Source organism: Alternaria viburni (genome assembly GCF_023758015.1).
Source record: "Alternaria viburni strain BMP 2772 chromosome Unknown scaffold_32, whole genome shotgun sequence".
Lineage (NCBI taxonomy): Eukaryota > Fungi > Ascomycota > Dothideomycetes > Pleosporales > Pleosporaceae > Alternaria > Alternaria viburni.
In genome coordinates, this window is record NW_026055801.1 from 311,615 (window position 1) to 339,461 (window position 27,847).

At 54.7% G+C, this 27,847-nt stretch overlaps 8 protein-coding genes across 8 annotated transcripts; 5 read left to right on the top strand and 3 right to left on the bottom strand.

Annotated features, from left to right (window-relative positions):
* Positions 1-246: 246 nt before the first annotated feature.
* Positions 247-634, top strand: J4E79_010703 (uncharacterized protein; the record flags this gene model as incomplete). The annotated part of the gene is made up of 2 exons (XM_049359538.1): positions 247-468; positions 521-634. The coding sequence occupies 2 exons, from the start codon at positions 247-249 to the stop codon at positions 632-634; spliced, it is 336 nt and encodes a 111-aa protein (XP_049206069.1).
* A 1,011-nt stretch (positions 635-1,645) lies between these two features.
* On the top strand, positions 1,646-3,146 carry J4E79_010704 (uncharacterized protein; the record flags this gene model as incomplete). The annotated part of the gene is made up of 2 exons (XM_049359539.1): positions 1,646-2,544; positions 2,615-3,146. 2 exons carry the CDS (start codon positions 1,646-1,648, stop codon positions 3,144-3,146), a joined length of 1,431 nt encoding a protein of 476 aa, XP_049206070.1.
* A 2,386-nt stretch (positions 3,147-5,532) lies between these two features.
* On the top strand, positions 5,533-8,206 carry J4E79_010705 (uncharacterized protein; the record flags this gene model as incomplete). The annotated part of the gene is made up of 2 exons (XM_049359540.1): positions 5,533-7,412; positions 7,462-8,206. The coding sequence occupies 2 exons, from the start codon at positions 5,533-5,535 to the stop codon at positions 8,204-8,206; spliced, it is 2,625 nt and encodes an 874-aa protein (XP_049206071.1).
* Positions 8,207-9,859: 1,653 nt separating this feature from the next.
* Positions 9,860-11,256, top strand: J4E79_010706 (uncharacterized protein; the record flags this gene model as incomplete). The annotated part of the gene is made up of 2 exons (XM_049359541.1): positions 9,860-9,918; positions 9,966-11,256. The coding sequence occupies 2 exons, from the start codon at positions 9,860-9,862 to the stop codon at positions 11,254-11,256; spliced, it is 1,350 nt and encodes a 449-aa protein (XP_049206072.1).
* A 772-nt stretch (positions 11,257-12,028) lies between these two features.
* Positions 12,029-13,674, top strand: J4E79_010707 (uncharacterized protein; the record flags this gene model as incomplete). Its single annotated transcript, XM_049359542.1, has 4 exons — positions 12,029-12,384; positions 12,682-12,712; positions 12,874-13,324; positions 13,424-13,674. The coding sequence occupies 4 exons, from the start codon at positions 12,029-12,031 to the stop codon at positions 13,672-13,674; spliced, it is 1,089 nt and encodes a 362-aa protein (XP_049206073.1).
* A 583-nt stretch (positions 13,675-14,257) lies between these two features.
* J4E79_010708 (uncharacterized protein) lies at positions 14,258-21,667 on the bottom strand (the record flags this gene model as incomplete). Its single annotated transcript, XM_049359543.1, has 1 exon — positions 14,258-21,667. The coding sequence occupies one exon, from the start codon at positions 21,665-21,667 to the stop codon at positions 14,258-14,260; it is 7,410 nt and encodes a 2,469-aa protein (XP_049206074.1).
* A 2,216-nt stretch (positions 21,668-23,883) lies between these two features.
* Positions 23,884-24,687, bottom strand: J4E79_010709 (uncharacterized protein; the record flags this gene model as incomplete). The annotated part of the gene is made up of 1 exon (XM_049359544.1): positions 23,884-24,687. One exon carries the CDS (start codon positions 24,685-24,687, stop codon positions 23,884-23,886), a length of 804 nt encoding a protein of 267 aa, XP_049206075.1.
* A 1,621-nt stretch (positions 24,688-26,308) lies between these two features.
* Positions 26,309-27,258, bottom strand: J4E79_010710 (uncharacterized protein; the record flags this gene model as incomplete). Its single annotated transcript, XM_049359545.1, has 3 exons — positions 26,309-26,677; positions 26,730-27,058; positions 27,237-27,258. 3 exons carry the CDS (start codon positions 27,256-27,258, stop codon positions 26,309-26,311), a joined length of 720 nt encoding a protein of 239 aa, XP_049206076.1.
* Between the last annotated feature and the right edge of the window lie 589 nt (positions 27,259-27,847).

The window sequence follows — 27,847 nt, forward strand, 5'->3', positions numbered from 1 at the left end:
GTGGAGGGCCACAGCGTCTCGAAGATTGTTTTCGGCCCACGACCAAGCAGTGCCAGCCTCTCGATGGCTAGACTCTCTCCACCAGGGCTTTCTGCCATAGCTCTCAACTCAAGCACCGGGAGTCTAGTATAGCCATCCTCCATCTATAAAGCAACCTGCCTCCCTCTTCTCAATTCTTCATCCACTCACTCCTCAAACCACTTCATTCACTCTACAACCGCAAAACTCAACCCGCAAACCTTCAACATGCAGTTCACCCAGATCCTCCTCCTGGCCATTGCGCCTTTCATGGTCGCCGCCACCCCAGTCGACGCTGAGGGTGTCACTTCCGTCAACAGCTTCCCCCTCGAGGCCCGCGGCGGCAAGGACTTCTGCGGAAGTGATCTGCGCTCTGCTGGCGGCGCTTGCACCTTCGGTGGCGGCGAGAACGACCCCCACGCTTGCGGTGTCAAGGACAGGCAGGTTGTCGTAAGTGTCTCCAACGAGTAATCTGCAAAACTGAATGCTAACAATTGTAAAGTTGTACTGCAAGGGCGGTATCTGGACCATCGACCACCGCTGCGCAGCTGGTCAGATTTGCAGGTGCAACAAGGGTACTCCCAAGCGTGGCGACCTGGTTTGCAAGTCTGGTTAAATTACTGGTTGCTTTTCAGTCACAAGTGTTAAAGAGTGGAGTTTGAGGATTGCCAGGACGTGTGGTGGAGAAGTCTCTCATTCAAGGTTACATACCACCAATTTATTTGACAACGCCCTGTCACAATGAAATCGTTCGAGAAATCATCATACTCATCATCATGTTCAAAGATCTTCGACTCCCGTGCTCCTGCTCCTGCCATATCGCTCAGACCGTATTTCTACATGCTTTTTGCACGACTGCGCGTTGTGTCTAATCGCTCCACAGTTTCAGAGCTCCACTTAGCAATCTAGACTCTTTCTAAAAAAGAGGTGGTGGCTACGATTGGTAGTTATCATATCATGGTTCCTTGGTACAGAGAGTGAGTACCCAGGTAGTTGCTGATAGCATCGCGCGCACGGACACGGCAGGCGCGGAGGGGCCAATCGGAGTGGTTGTGCCCCAACTACTCACAATCATCAGATCTCTCCACGACGCGTTCTCCACTTCACCTCGCGGGACTCATTATCATTTTGACAACCGAATCTACATGCGATCCTATAGAACATATCAGAAAGCAAACAGGACGATTTCGACTGGCTTCACCACGAATTGGTCCGGAACCCCCGCTTTGACAAACGCTCCGCAGCACCTGACCCAGGCAACGAGCCAGCTTCAAAATGAGGGTTCAGCCTTGTCCCAGCTGCACTCCCAGCTACGTGCACCCCCGGGCAGGACGGCGGCGTGTCATCAGTCCCTGCAGTAGCAACCTCGCGATTTCCTTTGACTGACACCCCATATCGACACCAGCCAAATCAACTTAAGATTGTGCTCAGGCCCCAATACATCAACAGAACTATCCAGACGCTGCTATAGCTCCTCCGCTACTGACCACAAACTGCGCATGATACCGCGCTGTTTCCGTTTTCCTCTAACATAAAAGCACCACGCTGCACCACGACACCAAACTGACAACGACTCTACAAGCCTTCTTGTGGAAGGAGCCATCTATCGGACAGCGTATCCCAAATCATGGCCGTTCTTACTGATCTGCCCCCAGAAATCCTAGAGCAGATCTTCCATTTCCTAGGAAGCATCGACGACGTTCACCATCTTGGGCGCACATGCACCAAAACCCACCATGTCATCAAAAAACGCAACATCTATCTCGAGATTATGCGCTCGATTATCTACTTCAACCCCCAACACCGCTACGACTTCCAGCTCAACAGAGCCCTGTTCCTCCATTCCAAAATCGTTGGACACTTTCAACACCACGTGTCACGCTTGCCCGCCAGCCAACCTGGAATGAATAAGAATAACTGGGAGCATTATTTAAACAGTACGGCTAATGCATGCTGCTCGCCACAAGAATGGACAAATGATGCAATCTGTGACGTGCTAGCACGATACCAAGGGTTACGCGTGTTGGAGAACACGTGGATGGAAAGGGAACTCCAAGAGGAAGACTTCCTGTCTGTAGATCATACCTCGGATGCCCAGCGGCTCGTGCATCGATTCAAAACGGTCGTTGGCCGTGGCGATGAGTTCACATACGACGATATGCCTCCACGCAATCCGGAAACGCCACACACCTGGGGTTATCGCAGTCTCAACGCCGATCAGAGGGGACGATTCTATGCAGCGGTGGTGTGCATCTGGCTTCTCAACGAGATCAGATGGGTGTTGACCCATTTCAGCTACCCGGCGAACTTCACTATCCAGATCGGGATCTTGGAGTCCTGCAAGAGCAGGATTGTAGCAGAGAAAGATACCCCACTGCTGGATGAACTGGACCGTCACGCTGTATTTGCTTTCATGTATCAGCATGTACTTCCACTCCATGCCCTATACTTCGCCGACGCCAGTTCTTCGCACCTACCCTTCACATTCGTCTCCGACTTCTCCAAGGACATGGCTCACTGTCCCAGGTACGTGTCTCGCATCAACAACCCCATCTCATGCAACACCCAATTGTATATGTACTAACCACCGCGACAGACTACTCCAACTCTTCCTAATGTCCGGCCAAACCTACTTCCAACCCCCCGACCTAATCGACCTCATCGTCCGCTCCAAGGCATCCCGCCACCGACCTTACACCGACCTCCACACACCCTGCTCAACCATACTATGGAGACACCCTCGACGAACTCATTTCCAGCCCTACAATGACCTCTGCAATGAAACCAACAAGGCGCATGTTCAGCATAATTCGACACGGCATCTCACGCTCATCACGCGCTCTTCCTTCCACCAATCGCGCTGGGATATGAGTCAAGGACTTATTAGAGCTCCGGCGCTTGGCGAGGCGTTGTTCAGAGTACCGGATCACGCGAAGCGGTACTTTTATGATCGCGCCATGGTGGCGTTTGAGATGTGGGAGACGAAGCGCACGGGGTTAAAGGATATACGGGCTGTGTTTCCTAAGAAGTGGGAGGAGATCAGGTGGTCCATTTGGTGGTGGGCGGGCAGTGAGGAGAAGGCGAGGATGAAGATGGAGAGGATGAGGGAGACGGTGGGGTCGCAGTAGGGCGAATCTTTGCTGCTATGCATCATTGTTGAATCGTCGGCGGGTGATTTTGGTGGATGCATGGGATAGAACAGCAACTCATAGTTGCGACACACTCATTGAAGTCAGGGTAATTCGTGATCTGGATGCAGAAGGAGCCGTGGTCAGGTGCCATCGTATACCGGAGTGTCTAGGTACAACATGCGTAGATTGCATATCCGGGGTATATAGCGGCTAATACTTCTGATGCAAGATGTCGAATGTGTAAACACTCAAAATCTATCATTGCTGGTTGCAATCGCATCGATTGTAGTTCATCAGGTGACATGGCTATTTCCGGGTATGCGGTCTAAGACAGTTGCGGGCCGGAGCGAGGCAGTGTGGCTGGGATTGTGGCTGTCGTCAAAAGAAATCATCGATCTAAGGCCCGAAACTTCTAAGCCTCAGGCCTGAATGCTTGTGAAATTAGAACAGGGCAGCAATCATGACGCAACTTCTATGGATCATGGATGATACGTGAGATACGCAGGTTAGGCATCCTTTTGACATCATTGTGGCCTGCTTGGACTGTGTTTGAGAATGACTCTCAATTTACGCGTACTTGGATGCCGAGGCGCATTCGGCCTCGAGGCGTAGCGGAACGTCCAAACCCCATGGCATGAACACCATGTCGACGTTGACGTGCAGCAACACGCGCCTTGGTCTTGCTTCATAGAGTTAAACCATTTATAACGGGATTAGTATCCGCAGCTTATCAGTTCCAATGCATCGGGTACAGCGGCTAGGATGGGTGAAGACATAGTGGTGCTCTTGGTAGAGCGGAGAAGGTGGACAGTTGAGGACTAGCTGGCAGGGCATAACTATGAAGGCTTGTATATCGCAGACAGACAATACGGACTGCTAGGAGCTCGCGGCAGAAATCGGGAAGGTCAATGGCCGCGTTCCGTTTTCCCGTAGGCACAGGGATCGATAGATGGCTCGCTCGTGCTGCCGACCATTGGCATAGGAACGTGAAAGTGCCGGCACAACACGGCCCTCACCGAGGCGCCCGATGTCCCAAGATCCAAGGCCAATTGGGTGCAAGCAGGTGCGCTGACATGAGCAGACGGCGAGATTTGCTGTTTGTTGGAGCGTAGGCAGCCATGTATAAAACAGCTTTTGGCAAGTGAGGGGTCGAAGATACTCGCGAGACGTCATTGGCGTGTAGAAGCGCGTCAACTGCGCTGCTGGAAAGTGAATGCAGAACCACGATGAATGCGAGGGTTGTCAACGCAGATGCAGCCATAGAACAGGCCAGCGACATGTCAGCTGCTAGCAGCTACACGGCGGCTCTCGGGCCCTGGGCGAGGTCGTGGTGAATGCGCCGAAGTAGCGTGGGCTGTCGGGTTCTCTTAGAGCACCACCTTAACGAAGAAAAATTCGCGCTTGAGAGTGACCCTCTTTCTCCCACCTACGCTTGCTTCTCCCGCACACACGACAGCCAATTTTCTTGCCTGGCGCCCCGTCTGCCTTGATCACGTCGCATCCGACCCTCAGACGCCGCCTCAGCCCGCTCCGTCGCTGTTGCACGCACGCCAGACGAGCCTGTACCGCAACCCTCGTGTGCCTGGAGCCCGTACCTCACTGCACCCTCCAACCCTCATTATCCGCCCGCAACCCACCGCCCACCCCGAGCACTCCGCCGACGCAGTCACAGCTGCCCTCTCTGCGCGCCTGCCCACCCCGCCGCCCACGCAGACTCGCTCCAGAGGTTAGTTCCGCCCACAGCACCGCCCACGCCCGCCGCACGCTTGCTTCCTGCCTTGCTCCCCGCCTCGAGTTTGCTCGGCACGCTGCGCAACCCTCCTCCCCTTCTCCGCCTTTCGGCCTCTCCCAGTTGCGCTCTGCCTTTCACTCGCGCTCCTTCCCGCTTAGTCCTCGGCGGCCCACGCAGTCATTTTGACTTGTCGTGCGCTCGCTCCCAGTCCTCCACCACAACTCCCCACGTCACTTGTTTCCACCACCACGCCTTATATGCTGCCCACACTGCGCTTGTAGCACCTGTGTCCTTCGCTAACCCCCGTCACTGCAGTACGCGCAATTACCGTTACAGTCGCCAAACAGTGAAGTAGGAAGCATTTACTTTCCTCACATTGTGCGAGACCGCCTCGGTACAAAGCCCTCGTCCAGCACACTGCCCAGCTCTCCATCAGTGCAGAGCTATATCGCCGCCACACCGCTCAGTCGTCAACGCAAGGCTTGGTAGCAGCAAAGAGATTTGCGTGCGGGGAGGTCAAGAGCAACCTCTCCGGACATACCAGCGTCAACACCTGTTGGCCAGCTTGCCGCAGCGCTCCCATCGGGGACCCCAAGCGCTTACTCTCGTCTTACCAGCCGGACTTTAGTCGAGATCCTCACAAATTCCAAAATGGCCTCCACATTTTCATATGCGCAAGCCGCGAAGGGCGTCGTCACGCCTGCCACCACGAGCAAGTCGGCATCCGGCTCTGCTACACCAGCCAAGGACGGCAACGGCGCATCTGTCCCAGAGACTAGCGCTTCACCCAGCAACTGGGCCGAAGACGTCGAGTCTGAGTCGCGCCCTGAGCAGCCTGCGAAAACCCGCGAGGCGCGCACAGAGCAAGCCGCACCCAATGTGGTCAAGGTCTCACAACCCGTAGATGCCTCCAACATATCCTCGCCGGATATGGGAGCCTCCACCTCGTCGACAGTCACCAAGGACGACGATGTATCCTCGATACCGAACACCTCCTCTGAGTCGACCACCTGGGATAACAAGTCTCAGGCCTCCACCTCGGTCGATAAGTCGGTTGAGCCAGTCGAGAAGACCTCTGACAAGGTCAAGAAGGCCAAGAACGTGCCTGCGAAGCCTCTCCAAGAGGCGCCTGTACCGACTGTAAACCCCTGGAAGATACGAGCGGATACAATTAAGTCTCAGGTGCAGAAGGTTGCGCCTCAAACAACTCCCAATGGAGTGCCCCATGGGGCAAACGGAGTTCAGGCCAAGAACGGCGACTCAAAATCTCAAGAGAAGATTACAAACGGCGAGAGCAGAAACAAGGGACGAAAAGATTTCAAGGGTGACCTCGATGCGAGGAACGGTGCTAAGGGCAGGTTCCCCGAGAAGGATGCGAAGGCCGCTCCGGCTTCGAGCGCGCTGCCTCCTCCACCGAACCGCGACCAGGAGTCATGGCCGACTCCCGAGACCGTCATCGACGAGGATCGCAAAAAGGCCCAAGAGAAGGGCGAGAAGGAGCAGAAGGAGCGCAAGGATGGCGCTTCGACTAGCAAGCATGAGTGGGTAAAAATCCCCTACACACCAACAGTTGTGTTCAACACGCCCCTGCCAAACGCGGCAGGCGCCAGGAGAGGTGGCCGTCCTGGAGGACGTGGTGGAGCAGTGAACGGCGGCAGGCCTACTAGCTTTGGCAACGGTGCAGAACAGACCGAGAAGGATGGATTCGCACCGAACGGCGAACACACGAGGCGCGAGCGCGCTGAGACAGCTACCCAGGATGCGTCTCCCAAGGCAAAGCGTAACGGTAGCGCAGATGCCCCTACACTCAACGGCCAGGCCCCTGTAGTCAACGGCGACGCCGCTGGTAAAGCCGCTGGCCCCGTACCCTCCGAGTCTGAAGCGCAGCCCAGGCGATCGTCATTGTCCAACGTGCCTGCTCAAAACGGCGCTTACCAACGTCAGTACCCCACCAAGCCTCACAAGGGCCGCCGAGGCGAATTCCACGGTGCTGGAGAGCGAAGGAGGGATGGCGCATCCTCACCCACCAAGGATAACACCTGGGGTGAACGTCAGAATTCTGCTGGAACGCAGACAGACGCCGCTGGAGATGGTGAGCGTAGAGCGCACACCTTCCAGGACGGCTCCTCGCATGGTCATTCCAAGCGCTTTAGTTCGTTCTCTAACGGCCGCGAACGTGGCCGCGGAGGTCGTGGCGGCCGTGGTAACTACACCAATGGACACCATTTCACCAACGGGCACTCCACGTCGAGCTTTCCCTTGGGCCCACGATCGCCCACGACCTTTGTACCTGAGAGCAATAGCTTCTTCCCCGCGCCTCATGGCAAATTCGGTCGCAACAACCACCGTTCACAGTCATTGACCACCGATCCATACAGGTATCCACCGTTCCAGCCCGGGTACCCAGCTCCTATTCAAACGTCGCATGAGATGTATCCTTATGGAATGCCTGCGCCCATGAGCGCTGGATTACCGTACAGCCCATACGGCGTCGATCAGTACTCGGTCTTCGCTATGATCACGACCCAAGTGTATGCTTTTTATCCGCCCGTCACAAGAAACATGCTAATAGATTACTAGGGAATACTACTTCTCTGTTGATAATTTGATCAAGGACTTATACCTACGTCGCCACATGGACTCTCAGGGATTCGTTGCTCTTGAATTCATCGCCGGTTTCAACCGCATCAAGAGCCTGTCTCCTGATATCGACATGATCAGGCTCGTCTGCCAACAGTCTGCCACAATCGAGTACCGCACCAGCGAGAACGGCCAGGACCGACTACGTCGCAAGGAAGGCTGGCAGCAGTGGGTTCTTGACATGGCCGAGCGTGATCCGTCTGCACAGAACGAGGGACCAAAAGAGCTGAACCAGCCTCAGGTCTCTCGCCCTGCAGGCTTTGATCCATCCAACCCCCCTCAGTGGTCGGCCATGTCCCCAGCATTCAGCCCGTTCGGTAACGAGGGCGCGTATCCCCAAATGAACGGTTTCCATCCCGTTGCCCAGGATGCCGGTTCAGTGCCGGCGGAGACGAATGGGGTGGCTGCCGAAGAAGTGAACGCGGCCGTCTCGAATGGTCACCCAATCGAGAGCTCGACAAAGGCTGTGAGTGGAGATATTCCTGATTCTTTTTCCGACTTGCAACTCGACAGTTTGACAGTCGTCATGCGCAAGCAACCCCCATCGCAAATGTCGTTGCCTCCTTCCGTTTCCCGAACGTTTTCTAATGGCTCCATCGATAGTAAACATGGCGTGCCAGATGAGCCGGAGAAGTCTATCACCTGCCAATTGAAGGTCAACGGTGCCGGAATGTCTGATGGGTAAGATGCTGTTTCAGAGGAGCTGAACCTATGCGCTAATCACGTCGATAGTAGCCCTGAGAGCCATCCTAATCACCCACAACTCGACACCGACCCGTTTCGATCGACTTCTCCAATCGCCCCTGTTCGCCTCTATTGGGTCAAAGATCACCACAGCCCAGTTCACACGATCCCTTCTGATTCATCGCATGAATCGTATTTTCACCTTCGATCCAAAGCTCTTCATCAGCGTTCCAACGCACCCATCGGCACAACCCCTTACGACATGAACGTTCTTTACCAATTCTGGTCGCATTTCTTGATTCGGAATTTCAATCAATCAATGTATGACGAGTTCCGCCATTTGGCTTTCGAAGACGCCGCCCACCGGAGGACGGATACTGGCATTTCCAATCTTACCAAATTTTACGGCGAGTCTTTGCTTTCGCCACAGAGCGTGATTCGGCAGCGGGTAGCTTCAGACTTTGTTGAACTTATCAGGACCGAAGACGAGCGACATCCAGCTTTCGATCAGCTGAAAGCAGTTTATCGCAGCGGCAGCATGGACCCTCGGAGCCGACAGCGTATTGATGATCTGCTTGATGCGGATACCTTGGCTCTGTTGACACTGCAATGATGCTTTCAGGGTACTGTCTCAACTCTGTCGTATGAGCCAAGGTTCATGCATGTCTTCGTCCCGGTCTTCGGTCTTGTTGCTTCTCATCTTCCCCTTGCGAGTTTTCAGACTGTGTATACATTGACAAAAAGTTCATGTTCTGGCGTTTTGAACCCGGTCGGCGGCCGACCAACTGTTTTTTCCTCCTTCGATAGAATGCCCTCGCGTCTCGGAAACCTTTTCCTTTAATGTTCACACGAATTACCAATCCCACAATACGAAATACCCTTCTCAGGAATATCTGGCTTTTCCCCTCTTTTTCCTGGATCTAGGGGCCTCGTAGCATTGAAAGCTGGCGTTTTTGTGTGTGTGTGTCTACCTTTTGCATGTTCATCCGACTCAGCATACAAAACTCGATGGCAGCTTTCTCTCCCCTCAGGCATATATGGTAATCATGTTCTTCCTTTACTTATAGGTGGATGTGGTTGCTTGCGAGTCTTGTTTTCCATGAAGCAAAGTATATAAGCGGATGTCAGGTCTGCGGATGTGGCTTTTGCTTTGTAAAAGTACGAAAATGAATACCTTCTGTTCCTGGTATTGAGCTTAGACCCGTATGGTGAAATCTTACCTCGATCTTCCAGGTGTCGCAGGATGACACGGTCATGTATCGTGAAATGGTTACCGGTGCCGAGTCGCATGGCTGCTACTCCGATGCCGGTCGTTCATTACAGTCGCTACCATTCCATCCCTCACGAGAGATTCGCATCCGGGCACACTCCGCCAGGCAATAGCAGCGCAACATGGCTAAATCACTGAGCCATCGATCAAAAGATGTTTGGAACTTGCAGCGGTGGTTTACAGGCGGAGAAGATCAGGCTTCACTTCACTTGAAACGAAAGCCAGGGTGCGGTGAGTGAGTTGGCATGTGATCGTCGTCATTGCTCGGCGTTCCAGACCAATGGTGCCGATCGGTGGCGACATTGACCCTGCGCCTCATTAACGTCGCCTTCCCCACAGTTGGACGCATCACCACTCTCTCCCCTCTTGGAACACACAATCATCATGGCACCTGCCGTGGTGCATCTGTATAATTCGGTGGCCAAGAACGCGAGAGCGTTCAAGTAAGTTCGCAACACTATTCGAGGAGGTCGCGTACTGATAGACGAAGGGCTGCCTGGAAACATGCTGCGAAACTCGTACAGAAACAACTACCAGAATCCACACGACCTGCCGATGCAGTACTACAGCCTATCCTCGCTCGAAATGCTCCAAAGCACCCTCTTCACCGCATTGCCTACCTCAAGCAGAGCAAGGGCCGATGGTACACCACCCACAGCCAGATCAGCGCCGCCGTGCGTCGCTTCACCACCTCTGCAGCTCGCAACTCGGGCGTGAAGTATGACAAGGCCTCCTTTCCCAAGTCACGCATCGGAAGCATCGTCAACGCCCAGGCTGGCCGCGCACCCTTCGCATCGACCCTCCGCCCGAACCTTACTGGTGGCGCATTTGGACGAACTGCAGGAGGCTACGGCTGGGGCTCTGGCAGGGCCGGAGGCGCGCGTTACTTTTCGCATGGACCCGCATCTCCCGCCCAAGTCATCAACAACGTCTCTCAGGCTGTGCGAGCGTTCCTCGTCGGTGGACAGAAGGCTCAGTTCGATGGCGTCAACCCTCACAACGGCGAGAAGCGCTTCAAGACTGTGTCCGCGCTACAAGACCAGGTCAACCGTACGCTGAACAAGGTCCCCAAGGCTACCCCTGGATCCTACATCAGCTTCAACGTTAACCCCACCGTCACCGCTCTTACTCCCCTCAAGGCCGTCAAGGGCTTCACCTCTTTCGCCCAGGAGAAGGAGACACTACACAGCGAGGGTCTCCTCGATGTCCTGTCCGTCGACTTCTCAAGGGCCGTCAAGGAGCTCGCAGCCGTTTTGAACGACCTGCAACGACTGGCGGCACTAGGCGACCTTCCAATCTCGTATGAAAACTCGGTCCTCAAAGTCCACTTCCCTGGCTGCGATGCGCAAACAGTGGAGACGATATGCAACGACTTTGAGGTCTCCAGAGGCGCAGTTCATCAGGACGCGGACTTTGACTCTTTCGTCGGCACCGATATCGCGCTACTCTTCCCCTTCGCACCCAGCCAAACACCCTCCGAATGTTCATTCTACGACAAGCCCGTTGCCGAGCGCCAACACGTACAACCGAACATCGACTGGACGCACATGCTCTCGCCATCACTCGCGGCTTCAGAAGACTTTTCGACCCATTCGGAACAAAGCTACGACCAGCTAGACGACTTTGAAACTGAGCCAAACCCGTGGTTATCTTCTTCGTCGCCATCAGGATACGACAGCTTGCATACTAGCGAGGCTGATGAAATGGACATGCACACCCCGTTGGAATACCAGGGCGTTGAAGGCATGTATAGGTTTATGGCTCAGTGCGAGTCGCGATAGATGGATATAGGAATGGTTTGACGAATGATGATACCTCTTGGCTTAGATTGCTAGAATAGCGTTTTGGATATTTTCCTCTCTTTTATAGAAATATCAATAAATTAGATAACATAAAAAACCTCTGTCATGCAATGCGTAGGGTGTCAGTGCAACGAAAATTAAGAGTCATTATGAGCATGCATGATTCTTCTCACCTTGCACTGCCGACAGGCGACATCCGCATCATAATCATCATCAAGTCTAGCCGAGCGGCACAGTTCCGTCTCTGCATTAACCGGAAGAGGCAGGGCCTATCGAGCGGTTTAACGTAACAAGCTCGGGTTATGAGTTTATTTCCGGACAAGGGCGCAGAGATGTCGACCTCCACTTTTTTTGCTTGCTTCCTACTCTTCCAACCGAGGGAGGCGCAAACATGACTCTCAACATGTTCGCACGCGTTTGCGAGCTGGAATCTGTGTGTATTCCGGTGTGTAAGGTATTCAGGTAATTGTTGCGGGTTAAAGAGCTTGGAAAAGTGGGATTGTGAGATCGAGGAGGATTGTGCTGTGTGATACCGTATTCCCGGGAGAAGGCGAAGACGACGAGAAACGACGAACGAAGACGGAAGGGGCTTTGGCAAAACGCGGGGATGGAGATGAAAGCACCGCAACGGGAGAAAGAAGAGGGAGTCAATGGACATGTAAGAAACGACATGTCAACAACGGAAAAGAGCATGGCTATTGCAAACCCGCAACCGGACATCGAACTCTATACAACCAACACTCCACAATCCATGCCAGAAACCTCGCCAACCCATCAACCACCCCACGCATCAAAACCAAACAAACCTACCTCTCCCCCGGATACTCACCCAGTCGACGTCCCCCCCAACGGCGGCTACGGCTGGATCTGCGTCGCCGCCGTCGCAACGATAAACGGCCATACCTGGGGCTTAAACTCCGCCTACGCCGTCTTCCTCGCGCACTACCTCTCTACCTCCACGTTTCCAGGCGCAACACCGCTCCAGTACGCCTTCATCGGCGGGCTATCCATCTCCCAGGCCCTCATCGTCTCGCCCGTAGCCACATACACAACCCGGCGCTTCGGAACCCGAACCACCCTCTTCATCGGCGTGTTCTTCGAAACCGTGTCCTTCATCGGTGCGTCCTTCGCGTCTTTCATCTGGCACCTTTTCCTATCCCAAGGCGTGTGTTTTGGATGGGGAATGGGCTTCCTTTTCGTGGGGTCCGTGGGCATTGCAGCGCAATGGTTCACCACGCACAGGAGTCTGGCGAATGGGTGTTGTGCTGCGGGGAGTGGGCTGGGCGGGCTGATATATAGTCTTGCGGCTCAGGCGATGATTAGGGATATTGGGTTGCCGTGGGCGTTTCGCACGCTGGCGGTTGTGGCGGGCGTGGTGAATAGTGTTTGTGCGTGCGTGATTAGGGATCGGAATAAGGAGGTGGGGAGTAGGCAGGTATGTGTCGCTGTTTCTGTTCTTTTTTGTTGGTGATATGGATGTGGATGCGAGACAGGATACAGCGACAACGGTGGCTTGTATCCTCCAACGCGCATCCCAAGCACCCACTTGGAATCTGCATCTTTATCAACTCCAACCTCGTACTAACATCCGAATAGGTCAGCTTCGACCACACCCTCTTCCGCAAACCCCAATTCATCGGCCTCCTCGCCTTCGGCGTCCTAAGCATGCTCGGCTACATAGTCCTCCTCTTCTCGCTCCCCTCCTACGCCCGCACAATCGGCCTCACCGCAAACCAAGGCAGCATCATCGGCGCCGTCTTCAACCTGGGCCAGGCCCTCGGCCGGCCCCCCATAGGCTACTTCTCCGACTCCATAGGCCGGTTAAACATGGCTGGCAGCATGACATTCCTCGTCGGAGTCTTCTGCCTGCTTATCTGGATCTTTGCCAAGAGCTTTGGTGTGTTGGTGTTTTTTAGTCTGCTGGGGGGTTGCGTGGCCGGCACGTTTTGGGCGACGGCTGCGCCGGTTACGACAGAGGTTATGGGGTTGAGGGATTTGCCGAGTGCGTTGAGTATTACTTGGTTGGTGCTTGTGCTGCCTACTACTTGTAAGTCTATATCCCTCTTTCGCCTGGTTTCTCTGTCCGTCTTTTTTTCCCATAATTGCATGGGTTTACGTGGGAACGTGTGCTGACGCGTGATAACAGTCTCCGAACCCATCGGCCTCGAGATCGTCGCGTTCAACGGAGGGAGCTACACCGGTGCTATCCTCTTCACGGGCTGGATGTACATCGGCGCTGCGGTTTGTTTGTGGATGGTGAGGACGTGGAAGATTGGCGAGGATGAAGAGAATGCTGCGGCGGCTGCGAAGGGGGGCGTTGATCCCACAGTGGCTGAGGCGGAGAGCTTTCAACGGAGTCCGTTTGTGAAGAGGATGTTTATGGTTAGAAAGGTTTGATATCATGCTACAAAAGACATCCTTTTCAAGCATAGGTCGAAGCAGTGTGACATAGCACAAATGACACACATCACCTTACTCCATCTAAGCCTATACGGACATTCGAAGCTCCACTCAAACACACGTCAATTTCAAAAAGAACAGTATATATTACCCAATTTGCTATCCAACTAATTCCAAATTCCAAAACACGCAACCTTCCTTTCCTCCGCCCAGTATCCCCTTCCCGTTCATTCCCCAAACATACATAAGAAAAAGCTATATAACCAGGAGAAATCTGTTGTTGTGTGTATACAATTTGAGCTATAACTTCGGAAAAAACGGTCTTGCGGGGGTATATATTCCAATAGCCAACCTAAGTCGCTGTGCTGTGCTGTAAAACGACAGAAGAAAAGGGCAACGCGAGCAGTAGAAGCAAGCATTAAGGTTACAAGCGCAGAACCCATGATAAGGCAGCGACAGAAAACGCTCATATAGAGCAAGCGGCAAAGCAACGCAAAAGGAAAAACATCTTTAACAAAGGAAAAGGGTTGTTGGTTTTGCAGTTTCATCGATCTTGTTTTGTTTGTCATGGTCGCAGAATCTACCGTTGTTGTAGTTCCCTTCCAAAGTTCAATGCTAGTGGCGTGAGTTCGCCATCAACAGTGCTTTCATCGTCGTAGAAGCCGCTTTCGCTGAAAGGCTCGATTTCGGCGTCTTGGTCGTAGGCTTGCTTGCGCATCAGAGGTGGTGTGCGGGGCTGCTTGCCCAGGGCGGGGAAACCGGCTTCGGTTGACGCGCGCGAGCTGTTGGAGTTTGTGCGCAGGGGCTGGGGACGCTGCGATGAGGATGAGAGTTCTGATCCACGGCGGGCGTTGGAGGTTGGTGGTGTCATGAGGCCTGAGAGGAAGGACTGGGCGGAGTGAGGCTGCGCACGGGAGGGCGTTTGGGTTCGCGTGGTGGTCGAGGTACCTGCGAGAGCGGAGGTAGCCTCGCCACGGCCCTTGCGCCAGTTACCGATGGCGGCAGCGAGCTGGACTGCTTTGGGAGAAGCGAAGTTGGAAAGCGAGCTCAGAGTTGGGAGAGACTTTTGTCCGCCCGAGATGAGTCGCTCCTTCTCACTTTGCTCCATCTGCAAGTTGGTGCGGATGCGGATAGCGGCATCACGAACAGTCTCGCGGTCGAAGGTTGGCTGAGCAAGGGAGTTGATGAGGTCGTTCAGGTCATCAACACGTACACCAAGTAGCTCACGGAGCCAGTTGATCTCGGTGTCGCGTTCCTTCAACTTGGCGGGGGCCTCAGTGTCGACATCTTCAAGCTGGCGCTCGAGAGCTTCGATACGTCCTTCACGCTCCTGTAGCTGCTCCTGGAGAACACCAATAGACTCGCGCAATGCTTGAGGTGAGATCTTCTCTGCGCCGCTAGGAGCAAACGAAGAGGTAGACGTAGGAGACTTGGATGCTGCTGCAACAGCGGCATTGGCAGCTTCCTTTGCGACCTGAAGCTTCTCTTCCAGCAGCGCAATCTTGTCCTTGAAGTGGTCGAGCTTGGAGTCGGCGAGCGCAAGCTTGTCATTGTGGAAAGCATCAGCACGATCCTTATCTTCACGCGCAAATTCTAGAGCGCGAGCATGCTCATGCTGCATGTGCTCAAGTTGGCGTTCGAAAGTGCGCTGCTGCTCCTGCAGGCTGTGTCTGTTGTTCTCGATCGCTTCCTGTACGGCTTGCTTCTTGAGGTCGGAAGCCGCCTCCAGATCCAGCTCGTGCTTCTCCTTGGCTGTATCAGCATCCAGGCGAACCTGGTCAAGCTCAGCGCGGACACGAGCGATCTCGCTCTCAAGCTCGTGGCGAACGATGTTGACTTGGTTGTTAGCTGCGTCAACATCGGCCTCCATAAGCACGCGGGTGCGGCGGATCTCAACGTGCGCAGCATCCCTAGCCTCGCGCATGTCACGTTCGTAGCGCTGGGCGTTCTTCTGGTGCTCCAGAGATTCCCTCCTCAGCTCTTCAATTGTCTCCTCAAGTCTGGCGTTGTGCTTCTGGGTTTGCTCGAGATGAATCCTGAGTCTCATACCCTCACGTTCCTGGGTCTCCAAGCGCTCGAGCTCCCTCTCCAGACGCTCTCTTGTGCGACCTTCAGCTTCAATGCGTGCGCTGAGGACCTCGTACTTGGTTGCGGAAGCCTCCTCGTTCTTTTGCCATTGAGCACGCTCAGATGCGACTTGCTGAGAAGCGGCAACCATATCTTGCTGTAGCTTCTCGAGCTTGGTGCGCATTGACTCGCGTACTCGGGTTGCCTCCTCGGCCTGGAAGCGCGCCTCTCCGATAGCCTTGCGCAGCTGCTCTCCTTCCTCGTGAGCGTGCTGAAGGTCACCACGCCACTTGTTAGCGGAAATACGGTGTTCCTCGAGCGTAAAGTTGAGTGCCTCGTTCTCCGCGGTGACTGAATCAAGCCTCTTCTTGAGGTCCTCCTCCGAGCTTTCCAGGGCGATGTTTGTAAGCTTGAGCTGCTCGTTCTCAATATCGAGAGTGGCGAGTCTATCGCGCATATCGGCTGCATCCGCCTGGTATGAGTTGAGGCTGCGGCGGAGGTCATCTCGCTCCTCTGTCAATGTGCCAATCTTGTGTTCGTCATCACGGGAAGTCTGCTGCAGAAGCGTGAGCTCTTCCTCGGTGACCTTGAGCAGGCGCGCAGAGTCCGCTTCACGAGCCTCGAGGGCTTGGCGGGCCTCAGCTTCCTCGTTGAATCGAAGCGTGGCTTCCTTGAGCATTTCCTCAAGGTCCGCGATACGAACATCCCTCTCCTGGACGGCCTTGGAGTTCTCACGCTCGGCAACCTCTTCACCGTGGCGCTTCAGGGCTTCCTCAACAAGCTCACGAACCTCCTCAGCCTGAAGATGGTGGCTAGTGGTCTGCGCAATAGAAGCCTTGAGGCTACCGATGACCTGGTAGATTTCGGACATATCGACCTGTGGCTGGGGAATATCGACGGGAGCCTCAAGAGTGGCAGCAGGCCTCTGGTTCGCCAAAGCCTCGGCAACGATAGAACGAATCATATCGGGCTGTACATTTTCGGTGGTTGGCGCACTAGGAGCTGAAGGTTGGTGTGATGCGAGCGCTTCAGCGACAATGGAACGAATGGTCTCCGCTTGCAACTGCTCCACAGCTGGCGTTTGTTGTGACGCAAGGGCTTCGGTGACAATTGCCTTCAGGTCGTCAGGCCAGATCTGCTCAGGCACTGGGGGTGGCATTGGCTGAGGAGCGTGCGTCTCGAATGCCTCCAACACGATAGATCGGATGTCGTCAGGCTTGACCGATTCCACGGGTTTAGGAAGATGGGTTGCGAGCATGTCAGCAAGGATAGAACGGACGTCGTCAGGCTTGAGAGCCTCAGTCCAGGATGCAATCGTGGTGGAAGCAATTGCATCTTGGACAATGTCGCGGATCTGAGCAGCAGGAACAGGTTCGACAGGTTGCACAGGTGGCTGGTGTTGCGCAAGCGCATCGGTGACGATCTCCCGGATCTTCTCTGGGATCATTGGCTCGGGAACGGGCACCGGAATAGATGTGATCTGTGATTGGTGCATCTCAAGCGCGTCCTGGACGATAGATCGGATCTTCTCCAACTTCCTGTCCTTTCCACGAGATCGGTTACGGTAGTCAACGTCGGTCTCTGCTTCGTCATCTTCGTCGTCGGCATCGCTGTCCAGGCGTGCGCTAGTCGACATGCTACGGCGGCCGCGTCCCGGACGTTGCGACATCATTGCAAGTGCCTCTTGAATGCCTTGCAGGTTTTGCTCTAGCGGGCCAAGGCGGTCCTGCAGGAGACGGCCCATGAGGTCATCAACATGCTTGTCGAAAAAGCCACTGCGTGTCTGGACCTTAGATTCGTCTTCAGTAAGAAGTCCTTCGTCCCAATCGCTCATGGGTCCGGCGTCAGCATTGTTCATGTGGCGCACAGGGGAGTCGTATGGGAGCGCAGCCCGCTCATCGTCAAACGGATCCTGCACTGATGTTGCAGAACCCTGCATCGGCCGTCCCGGGAAGAATCCCCGACGGGGGCTGGGGCTGGGGGCGTCACTGCGCATCTTGAAGTTGGGTTGCAGGTCATTGCGTTCAAACACGTTTGGCGTTCTCTGAGGGGAAGACTGGTCCCAAGAGGCTTCGTCGCGCTCGACGCCAAAGTCCGAGCCCTCGCCATCCATATGCTTCATGACAGCATCAATGTCGTTAAAGGAAGCATCACCAAGTTGGTCGAAATCAGCACTTTCGCTTTCAGGGTAGCCCTTGTGCCTGCCAGATTCCATAGCAGTCTTGAACGAGCCGTCGTCGCTAGGCCTGTACGTAGTTGCTGGGCTTCTGCTTGCGTATCTCGGTGGAGACACTTGAGACTTCTCGGGATCTTCAACCTGAGACGGCTTCGTAACGTGGAAGCCGAAGTCGTAGCCAGCGCTGTTGAATTGCGGTCGGAACTCGAAGGGCTTGGCGTTGGCAGAAAGCGTGCTCTTGTGAGAGTGCTTGTTACCCAATGGCTCGGGCTCCTCGGTGGTTGGCGTAGGCACGTCGCTTGCATGAGGTGTATCGTCGTCTGCACCGAGATCGCTCTCTGGTGCAGGCGAAATAGGCTCCATGATGACCTCTTCCGTTGGCTGCGACAGAGGCTCGGGGCTCTTCGACTTGGCCTTGATCTGCTCACGTACGGGCGACAGGTTCTCCTTGTCTTCTGCGACGGCCTCCCTTTCGAGTTGAGGCTCTTGCTTGCTAGCGTTGGGCTGTTTGACTTCTGCCAAAGGCTGCGATGCAAGCACGGGCTGGAGTGCGAATTTGGGAACATCGTCGCCGTCAGCGCGGTCACGACGAGCTCGCTTTTCACGACCGTCGGCTTGCTTGGGTCGGCCAGATTCGTCCTCGTGGTCCTCACGGCCTTCAGTCTCTGGTGTCTGCGAGCGCGTGTTGTCCGGACGGATGATCGGCACGGCCTTCGAGCGTGTGGCGGGCTTGACGATGTCACTTTGAGATAGGTTGACATCTCCGAAGATCTTCGAAGAAAAGCTTGTTGGAGCAGGAGCCGGCTTATTAGGGTTGAAGGTAGACACGCCAGGGTTGAACGCGGGCGCATCTGGCTTGAAGGCTGGCGGACTGGAGAAGTTGAAGCCACCGGACGGGAATGGAGAGCTGTCTGCCGCAGGCTTGAACACAGGAGCTTCAGCCACAGGCTTGAACGCTGGAGCATCAGGCTTGAACACGGGTGCATCCGGCTTAAAGGCAGGAGCCGACACGTTGAAGTTGGCCAATGCATCGATGCTGGGCTTGTTGTTGGCTGGGACAGCAGCAGGAGCAGCAGCTGTAGGTGGCTTGACTGCGGGTGCAAAGCTGAAGCCCGAGGAGAAGGATCCTGGCTGGAAAGACGCTGCAGGGTTGAACTTGAACTCCTTGGCCTCAACATTGAGCTTCGAGATGGAGGAACGCGAAGCGTGCTTGCTGTGCATCGCCGATGCAGGCTTGCTGAATGCGAACTTGTTGTCCTTCCACGAGTTGCTGACCTGGGACGGTGCTTGAGAGTGCTGTGCAGAGCTCTGTGTAGGGTTGCGAACCTCTCCATCTTCCAAGCTGGGGTTTGTGTTCTCTGAGATGTTGGTCTTCGCACCGTCGCTGTCGGAGCGAGGGTTCTGCTGGGCAGGGAACGAGAAGGAGACAGGCTTCTGAGACTTGGTGAGAGAATGCGACTTGCTGTGCGGCTGAGGTTGGTGCAGGATCGTTCGCGAGTCCTCCCATGTAGGGTTAGCCACAGCATTGGAAGGCTTGTAGGATACGTTAGTCTCTGGCTCCGTACTGAAGTCACCTCCTTCCGCAAACTGCTTGTCGATAGCTTCTTCCAAGTGATACTCTTCGTTCGCCGCCTCGCGTTCAAGGTTCTCACTAAGGTTATGGCGATGACTGCGAGGACGTGGTACAGCAATCTCTGGTGCAGGTTGAGTGGCATGCTTCATAGCCGGAACCTCATCCTCCTCGTCTTCATCTTCGGGTACTTCGGCCAGAGTGGAGGACGGGCGCAAGCCAAGGACTTGTTGCTGTTGCTGCTGAAGAAGCTGGTTCTGTAGCTGCTGCTGTTGCAGTTGCATCTGCAGTTGGAAGTCATCCCTCTGCGTCGGCGTAATGGGAAACTGCTGACCGGGTCTCATGCCAAACGGAGAGTGTGGCGAGATCATTCCGGAAAGGTCAGGCCTGCTCAGAGCAAGAGCAGGGGAGCCACTGCGTCCATCTTGGGAGTTGAAGTATCCAGCAGGCGACCAAGTGCCTGAAGGTGAGTAACCGTGTTGAGCAAAGTTGGCAGGCGACCCAAAAGTTGAATGGCGATGCATGTGCATGCTGGGACGCTGGTTTCCAAAAGCAGCTGGAGACGCGATCGATTGTCGGGACATGTGCCCTGGCGAGGGTCCGAATGGAAAACCGGCGATGCTGCCTTGCCTGGCCATACGAAGACTGCCAGCTGAGGAGGTCGGAATTGGTGGAGTAAACCCTTGCCCCGGGTGCTGCTGTGATGACGCTGTTCGCGACATGGGAAGCGGGATATCTTCCTCGCCACCGATGCTGACACCAAGTGCAGCTAGTTTAGCTTCAAGCAGAGAGTTCTCGTAGTCCTTCCACTCTGATTCCTTCGAGACGCGGACCTTGTACTGCTTGTTGGAGTTGGCGCGTTCTGCCTTGACATCCTCCTCAGCGGGCCAGATGGCACGGTTATGTGTCTCTAAGCCTCCAGTACTGAAGCCACGAGTGTCGTAGCCCTGCTGCTCGAGCTGTCGGAGCTTGTTGTTAACAGCCTCTGCAGTCATCGGCTTCGGAGGGAACCCTGGGTTGCCCCTGGGAATGTCTCGCGGTATCGAGATGATGCAGCCCTTGCCCTTGACAATGACCTTCTTTCGCATCCGAGGTTGCGCAGGTGCTGCACCTGGAGGAGCCAAGAACGACTTGCTTGGGGTGTCGGGAAGTGGCTTGTTCGACAACTCCTGGTTTACTTTGGAGGCGTCCTTGTTCGACTGCTTGCTGGGAGTTTCATCTGCCGGCTTAGCTGTTTTTGAAGGAGTCGGTACCGGCGTCTTCTCAGCCTGCGCACTGTGTCCGTTCGTGCTGGGGCCTGATGCGGAGTTTTGCCTGGCTGTCACCAGCTCAGGATCCGCGTACTTTGAGGCCATCATCTTGCCGAGTGCTTCCTTCTGGTCTTTACTAAAGTGACGCCAAAAGTCCTGCTGGTTCAGAGTCTTGTTGTTGTTCCTCTGCTTGTGTCCTCTTTTCGGCGGAGGCGCAAGTGGTATGTCCGGTTCTCCACCTGATACCTCTGTATCGCTGTTATTACTCCGCCAGTCGTTCGTCTCACGGTTCCAACGCTCTTCTAAGAATCGCTCAACCCACTCTTGCGAAGTCGGGTTCGTGTCGGACGCGCGGGGAGTAGTGCCGGACGCTCGCGGTTCTTTGGTGGGAGTCACTAAATTTGGCAGTCGAGAGCGGATTAGATGTTCGAGCGTGAACTGGTTCGGCGAGGCGTTCCGTTCTAGACGCGGGATAAGATGCTCGAGATTGAACTGGTTCGGCGACTCTTCCTGCAGATCTAGCCGGGATGGAAGCAGATGTCCGAGGCCGAATGTGAGTCCGGAGTTTTCCTCTTCAAAGTCGTCGCTGCCGAAGTTTGTCGAGACCTGACGCGACGGATTAAAGACGGGCGGCGGGTGTCTGTAGGGACTGCCCCAGCTGGCCGTGTAGTAGGACGTGTCGGTTCGGTCGTGTCTCGCAGCGTTGGACGGGGTGCGCGGGTCGTTGCCCAGTATGGAAAAGGACGGGAGCGTAGGGAGCTCTGGGCTCGAGTTGGCTAGGGTGCGAGCCGGCGAGGGGGCCGTCCAGGTGGGCGAGACTGCTTCACGCGCCTCGGGCGGAGTCGAAGCTTCACCAAAGTGCCCGGGAGCAAATGGAGGCGATGAGGGCGGCGGCTGCGAGGACGAGGTGGACCGTCGAGCGTGCATCCAAGGGTTTCCCGCTACAGCACAACTCGACGAGCTGCAACTCTTGTTTTTCCGTCTCGGATGCTGCGCGCGTCAAACAGGCGACAAATGTTCCGACGACGCTGCAGTCAGTGCTCGGGCAAAGAAACGCGCGTAGAGAGTTTCGCGCCGGGTCTGCAGTAGGATTACAAGGTAATATATCAAGGAAAGGCTGGGCTTGGTGGCTAAAAGAGCGACATGGGGTGGGATAGATGCACGATTCTGGAGACGACAGGACGAGCGAACATCCCGAGGCAGCAGCAACAGCGGATGAAGCAGGAAGAGAGGCAGTCGGAGGCGTGCCAGTGTCGTCGACAAAATGTGGACACGGACAGGAGAGCAGGCGAGGCTAATGTCAGCCATGCACGCTGCTAGCGCCTGATGCCAGTTGGCGTCAGGGGCCTTTCCGCCGAGGCCACATGAAAGAGCTGCAGCAACGCCATGCATCAAATACCCGACCCTCCAACAACTCGTTCGCTGGAGATCAATGTCGCCTTTACTATTACGTCTCACATCTGAGATAATCTGCAGTCTTCTTACGCCTCCACCTGGTGCTACGACGCGTCTCCGTCACTGCTAATAACACGACATTTCGACATGACATGGGTGCCTCATTGCCGGGACTAACCCTCGCAGCCAATCGTATAACGGCACGTCATGTCTGGATGCGTCATTGGCAACTTCCAACGACTGGACGACAGATCCTGATACCCCGCCGAAGAAGCTGCCGGACATTCCAACTCCAACCCTGGATATTTCCCACCTGCCACACGCGTCCTATATGTTCATAATGTCTTCTTCGACGCGACGAGCATGGTGCAGCGACATTGAGAAAGGGGACCTGACTAGTGGCTAGACAACGGGAGCTAATGCTGCCCTGCAAGGATAGCGATGTTTTGACAGGCCTGTCGAGCACCCTTCTAGAAAATCCATTGTGCACCCATGTACAGCTAGATGAGAAAAAGCAAATCCTCTCATTTGAAGCGATTGTGTGCAAATGACTGGATGGCGGGAACATGAAGAGTCGGAACCTGTTGTCGCGTATCGAATATTACGGGCTGCACTGGCACTGTCCGCCTTCACCAGTAGTTCCGCCCACGAAAACGACTTGTACGGAGATGAACCTGAACCTGTCAGCAAAAGCCTCAATATACCTCCCAACGTCGCTGTGCCACACGTCAGCTACGTATACAACAATGCGATTAATCAGCTGGGCAAACCGGTGAAGCTCGTTTATAGCCATACGCCCTCACAGTCAGACTTCTTGTAGCCTGGAGTCATTGATGGAATTGTGTCATGTTAGAACACAGCCCCGTAATACATAGAACATGACAAGTTCCAAGAAGAGATAAGAGAGTGTGAGGGCCATGTAGCAGCTTCACGGTTTTATCTCTTTCCATCAAAGTCCTTATTTTCACAGCATCCAACCAAGCGTAACACTCCAAACGACCACATCCTCACATCAGTACATCAAACAAGATGATATTCAAACTAGCCTACATACTCACCATCATGAGTCCCTTCAACCATGCCGAAATGCCAGAAAATCTATCACCTGGAGATCTCGATATCCTTGTCCCTATCTCCGACCCCCTTCCAACAAGGCCATTCCCCATGCGTAAGCCTCAAGAATCTTCCAACAGACCATTCTGAAGTCTAATTACATACCAGCTCCCCAAGACATCCACACATGCCAGCGTAAACAACACCCAGAACAGACACCCCCCAAGCAAAGTCAACTAACATAAATCGCCAGGACTATTTGGTCAACAACACCAAGAAGAAGACCAGCCCCCGCCGGAAGTATACCAGCGCCACCGCGTTCGTGTGAAACTACAAGGATCGCTGGAATGGCGGGCAGATATGGCGGGGCATTTTTATCGGCAGGTTTATGATGATTCTGGTATGTGTTTTTTCCATCTTGATGATATGCGGTTGTAGCTAACGATAGGGTGTTTAGCGCATGAATGGTATATACAGTGGTGGAGCTATGATCAGGGGCGAGCATATCGCGTTTTGACAGATGTTCATGGTTGGTTTGCTCCCCTTCTCCCAATAAACATGACTGTTAGTGTATTGACATGATGATTCAGGTCGTAACTACACAGCATGGATCTAGTCCGATCACCCGGTCTGGTCTACGAGTCTGAGACCCAGCTCTCAACACACTCAATCAACCTACATAATATCAACAAGATCTACCTCCCCCCCTGATTAAAATTCATACTATACCCCCCACTCCCCTCATCCTTCGTAAACTGAAAATTCTCCGTACTCAATCCAAACGGCTTGAGTATCCCATTCCCCAACTGCTTCAACTTGCCCATCATATCCGCCATCTCCGTATTCTTCGCTTCATCCAGCTCACTTGGCAGCTTCCGCAACGCGGCTTGTACGGCTTTCTGGTCGAGGCTCGAGAGCTGGTGGGGCGGTTTGGAAAGGGCTTGGTAGTCTTCTAGGGAGCCTTGGAGCGAGGCCCAGCCACCGACTTCATGGCGGGCTTTTGCGCGGCGGAGGAGGGCTTTAGTGCGCAGTTTGTGGACGTCGTTTATGGTGTGGTGCGTTCGGGTGAGGGCGTCGAGGTAGAGTTCGGTTGTGTCGGAGATTTCGGCGATTGCGCCGCCGCCGCCTGTTTCGCTCTCGCCATCTTTTCCGGGGTCTTTTTGTGCTGGTGGGTCTATTCGGTCTAGTGCTTCAAGTGCTTGGGTCGCGGATTCTACGGCTTGTTTCCATTCTGAGAGCTTGAGGTGGCAGGCTGCGATGTTGGAGCGGAGGACGGCGATGTCGTATTCGAGGTAGGAGGGACAGACTGCTAGGGCTTTTTCGTAGCCTTGTATCGCGCCGTTGTATTCGCCGGATGTAAAGGTTTTGTTCGCTGCAGCTTTCTCCGTGTTGGATTCGCCGAGTAGCTTTTTCTCCTCGTCTGGGGGGAAGATCTCGGGTGTTGATGGTTCGATTGCAGATGCGTCTGCTTTCGTCGCTGTTTCTTCCGGTGATGCCATGGTGGCTTGATAACAAAGCAGAGCTGATGCGTAAAGTGTGTATGGGTTATGCGGGTGTGTTTGGAGAAAAGGTCGATCTGTTTTCGAAGTGACGTCTGCAGTCAAGGGTCCGACTAGCGTGCCTCGGCCACGTGGGGTAAACATTCACCTAACCCCAACTTTCGACAAGCCTCAATTGAACCTGCATAACACCTTGAAACAGCCAGATCTTCGATTACAAGCCCCCTAGATACGCCCAAGATGAGCTCTACGTAAGCAACGCCCTCGAATATGACACTCACCCATACTAACCATCCTCAGTACAACCCCACCACCCCGCATCCGCGCAGCGCTCTTCGACATGGACGGTAAGCCACCCATCACTTGTCCCCTCACCACCACTAAGAACCTTCCCAGGCCTCCTCATCGACTCCGAAGACCTCTACAGCATAGTAACCAACACGATCCTCGAACGCTACGGCCGCCCACCCCTCCCCTGGTCCGTAAAAGCACAATTGCAAGGGCGCCCCGGGCCTCAAGCAGGCAAGATATTCCACGACTGGGCGCAACTCCCCATTTCGCACGAGCAATTCCTGGTCGAGCAAAAGGAACTCCAGAAAGATATCTTTTCGACCACGAAGCCGTTGCCGGGGGTTATGGACTTGCTTGCCGGGCTGAAGCAGAGGGGCGTACACATGGCGCTGGCGACGAGTAGTAACAAGAACAACTTTGAGATTAAGAGTAAGCATTTGGGGGATTTATTCGGACACTTCAAGAAGGAACATCAAGTCCTCGGCGACGACCCAAGAATACCTTCTGGCCGCGGGAAACCCGCACCGGACATCTACCTCCTCGCCCTCTCCACACTGAACAAGTCCCTCGAGGCAGAAGGCCAGCCACCCATTCAACCAGAAGAATGTCTCGTCTTTGAAGACAGCGTGCCGGGCGTTGAGTCGGGAAGGAGAGCGGGTATGCAGGTGGTTTGGTGTCCGCATCCGGAGTTGCTGGTGGAGTATAAGGGGAGGGAGAAGGAGGTGTTGGCGGGGCTGACGGGCGAGCATAAGGAGGATGAGGAGAAGCAGTTGCAGAAGAGTGAGGTGGAGGTGACGCAGGGGAAGAGGAAGGTTGGTATGCCGGGGGAGATTGACGATGGTTGGGGGAGATTGCATAAGAGTTTGGAGGACTTTCCGTATGATAGTTATGGGATGGGCGGCAAGGCGTGAGACATAGAGGTGGGCTTATTTACGCTTCCCAACGAGGAGTATGGAGCATTCAGTGGGCCGATGCGTGTACCATACATATGAGAGAGATTTTCAAATGCCATGGAGTCTTGCATCGGATTCCCCTGCATTTTGCAATTGAGATTCATTCATGAAAACATGATTCGTATTCTTTTGTCATATACTCCATGATGTGATCATTAACCCGCACTGCGCACCAGACACGCTAGGATAGGACTCGGAAATACGCAAGCGACCTATAGATGCAACCTCTCTTCTCCATCTTTCAGTCAAAGGTATCAGACTCCAACCCCTCTTGCCTCAAAGAGATTGAGGCAGAAACGCCGGTCACCAGTCATGCGCGCCACGCCCACCCAATCAATCTCGTGCAGTCATACGCTTGTCGCAAGAAGATGGAGCAACTACGCCACCTCCTCAATCTTGGGCTTGTCGCCTGATGCGGCCGCCGCCTCGGGGGTCTTGTCCTGGCTGGCCTTGTTCTCGTCGTCGTTCTCGAGTTCGGGCATGTCGTCGTCATCGTCGTCGCTGTCGTCTCCGCCCATGCCGCCCATACCGGGCATGCCTCCCATTCCGCCGGCACCGCCCATACCCTGCATCATGCTGGCCATGTCCATGCCCTCCATTCCGGGCATACCGCCGCCGCCAGCGCCGAGCTTGCTGAAGTCGATGCCGCCGAAGCCACCGTCGCCACCGCCACCGCCGGCCATTGGGTTCATCTGGTTCATGGACTCGTCCTCGGGTGCCTCGTCTTGCTCGTCCTCATCGACCCACTGTAATGAGTTAGCATACTGCTCTTGGATGTTCCGATATCGCTCGGCCTACCTTGTCGAAGTTGGTCTTCAGGAAGTGCATCTTCTTGGTGTCCTTGAGCAGACGGGGCCAGAACTCCTCCTTCATCTCCTTCTTGCGCAGTACCATTGTGACATCGCGACCGCTGTGGCTTATCTTGGACTCCTTGGGGTCGATCTCGGCGAAGAACTCGAGGTCGATGGCGTATGTGCACTTCTTGGATGTTGAGGTACCCTTGAAGCTGAGTGACTGCTCCTTAAGGTCTAGCTTGAGGTCTGACTCGGGTACATCGGCGGCGACGATGGTGAGGTATACGTAGTTCTTCTCCGGGTCGTCGGCGGACGAGCGTTGCGCCCAGGTGACTGTCGCGCGTTAGCATTTGTTGAGTATAGTGGCTGTAGGCTCTGAAGATGGTATATATCGGTCGCGAAATGCGGTGCAAGGCGCTCGTGGAAACGAGGGCTGGGAGCGGGCGAGCAGCCATGTGGTGCGCTCCGATAACATCTCAGAGCTTGCATAGCGGGCAAGGCTGCAGCTTACCTTCGGGAGTGACAGTGGACATGTTGAGGGTGGAAGTTGTCTGTTGTTGTTTCCAATCGAGTTCGGAGGGTCGTGCAGGATGTGGGAGTGGTTTTACGGGGAGTGTGGTGTGTAGTTGTGGTGTAGTGTTTGTGTTGACGAAGCAGATTGAAGGTGGAAGAAATGCAGTATGTGGAGGGACTAGCGTGGAAAGCAATAGAAGCTCTATGGAAACTTGGAGTTGAGGGCCCCGGTTTTGGGCGATCAATTACGGAAAGCAACTCGCAGGAAGATGCAGCGGCAGATTCGATAGGTGTCTTAGATGCGCCTCGCTGTCTCTCCCAGTGCTGCGTCGAGGCAATGCTGGCTGGATGCTTGGGGCTAGTGGGTTGTTGCGACTGCCCCGCGAAAGAGCTCAACGTCACAATGGGCCCGAGCTCAATCCTGGAGCGGTTGCAAGGCACCCGAACAACGCCTCGGACCCTTACACGTGCACTCCACCACAAATCACTGCGCCGTATTATACCAACACGCTTCCACCGCAACCACATTAGCGAACTTGACGAGACGCGCTGTCTGAACACCTTCACCGACACCCGCGTTATCCGCATCCACTTGCGCATACATCACCT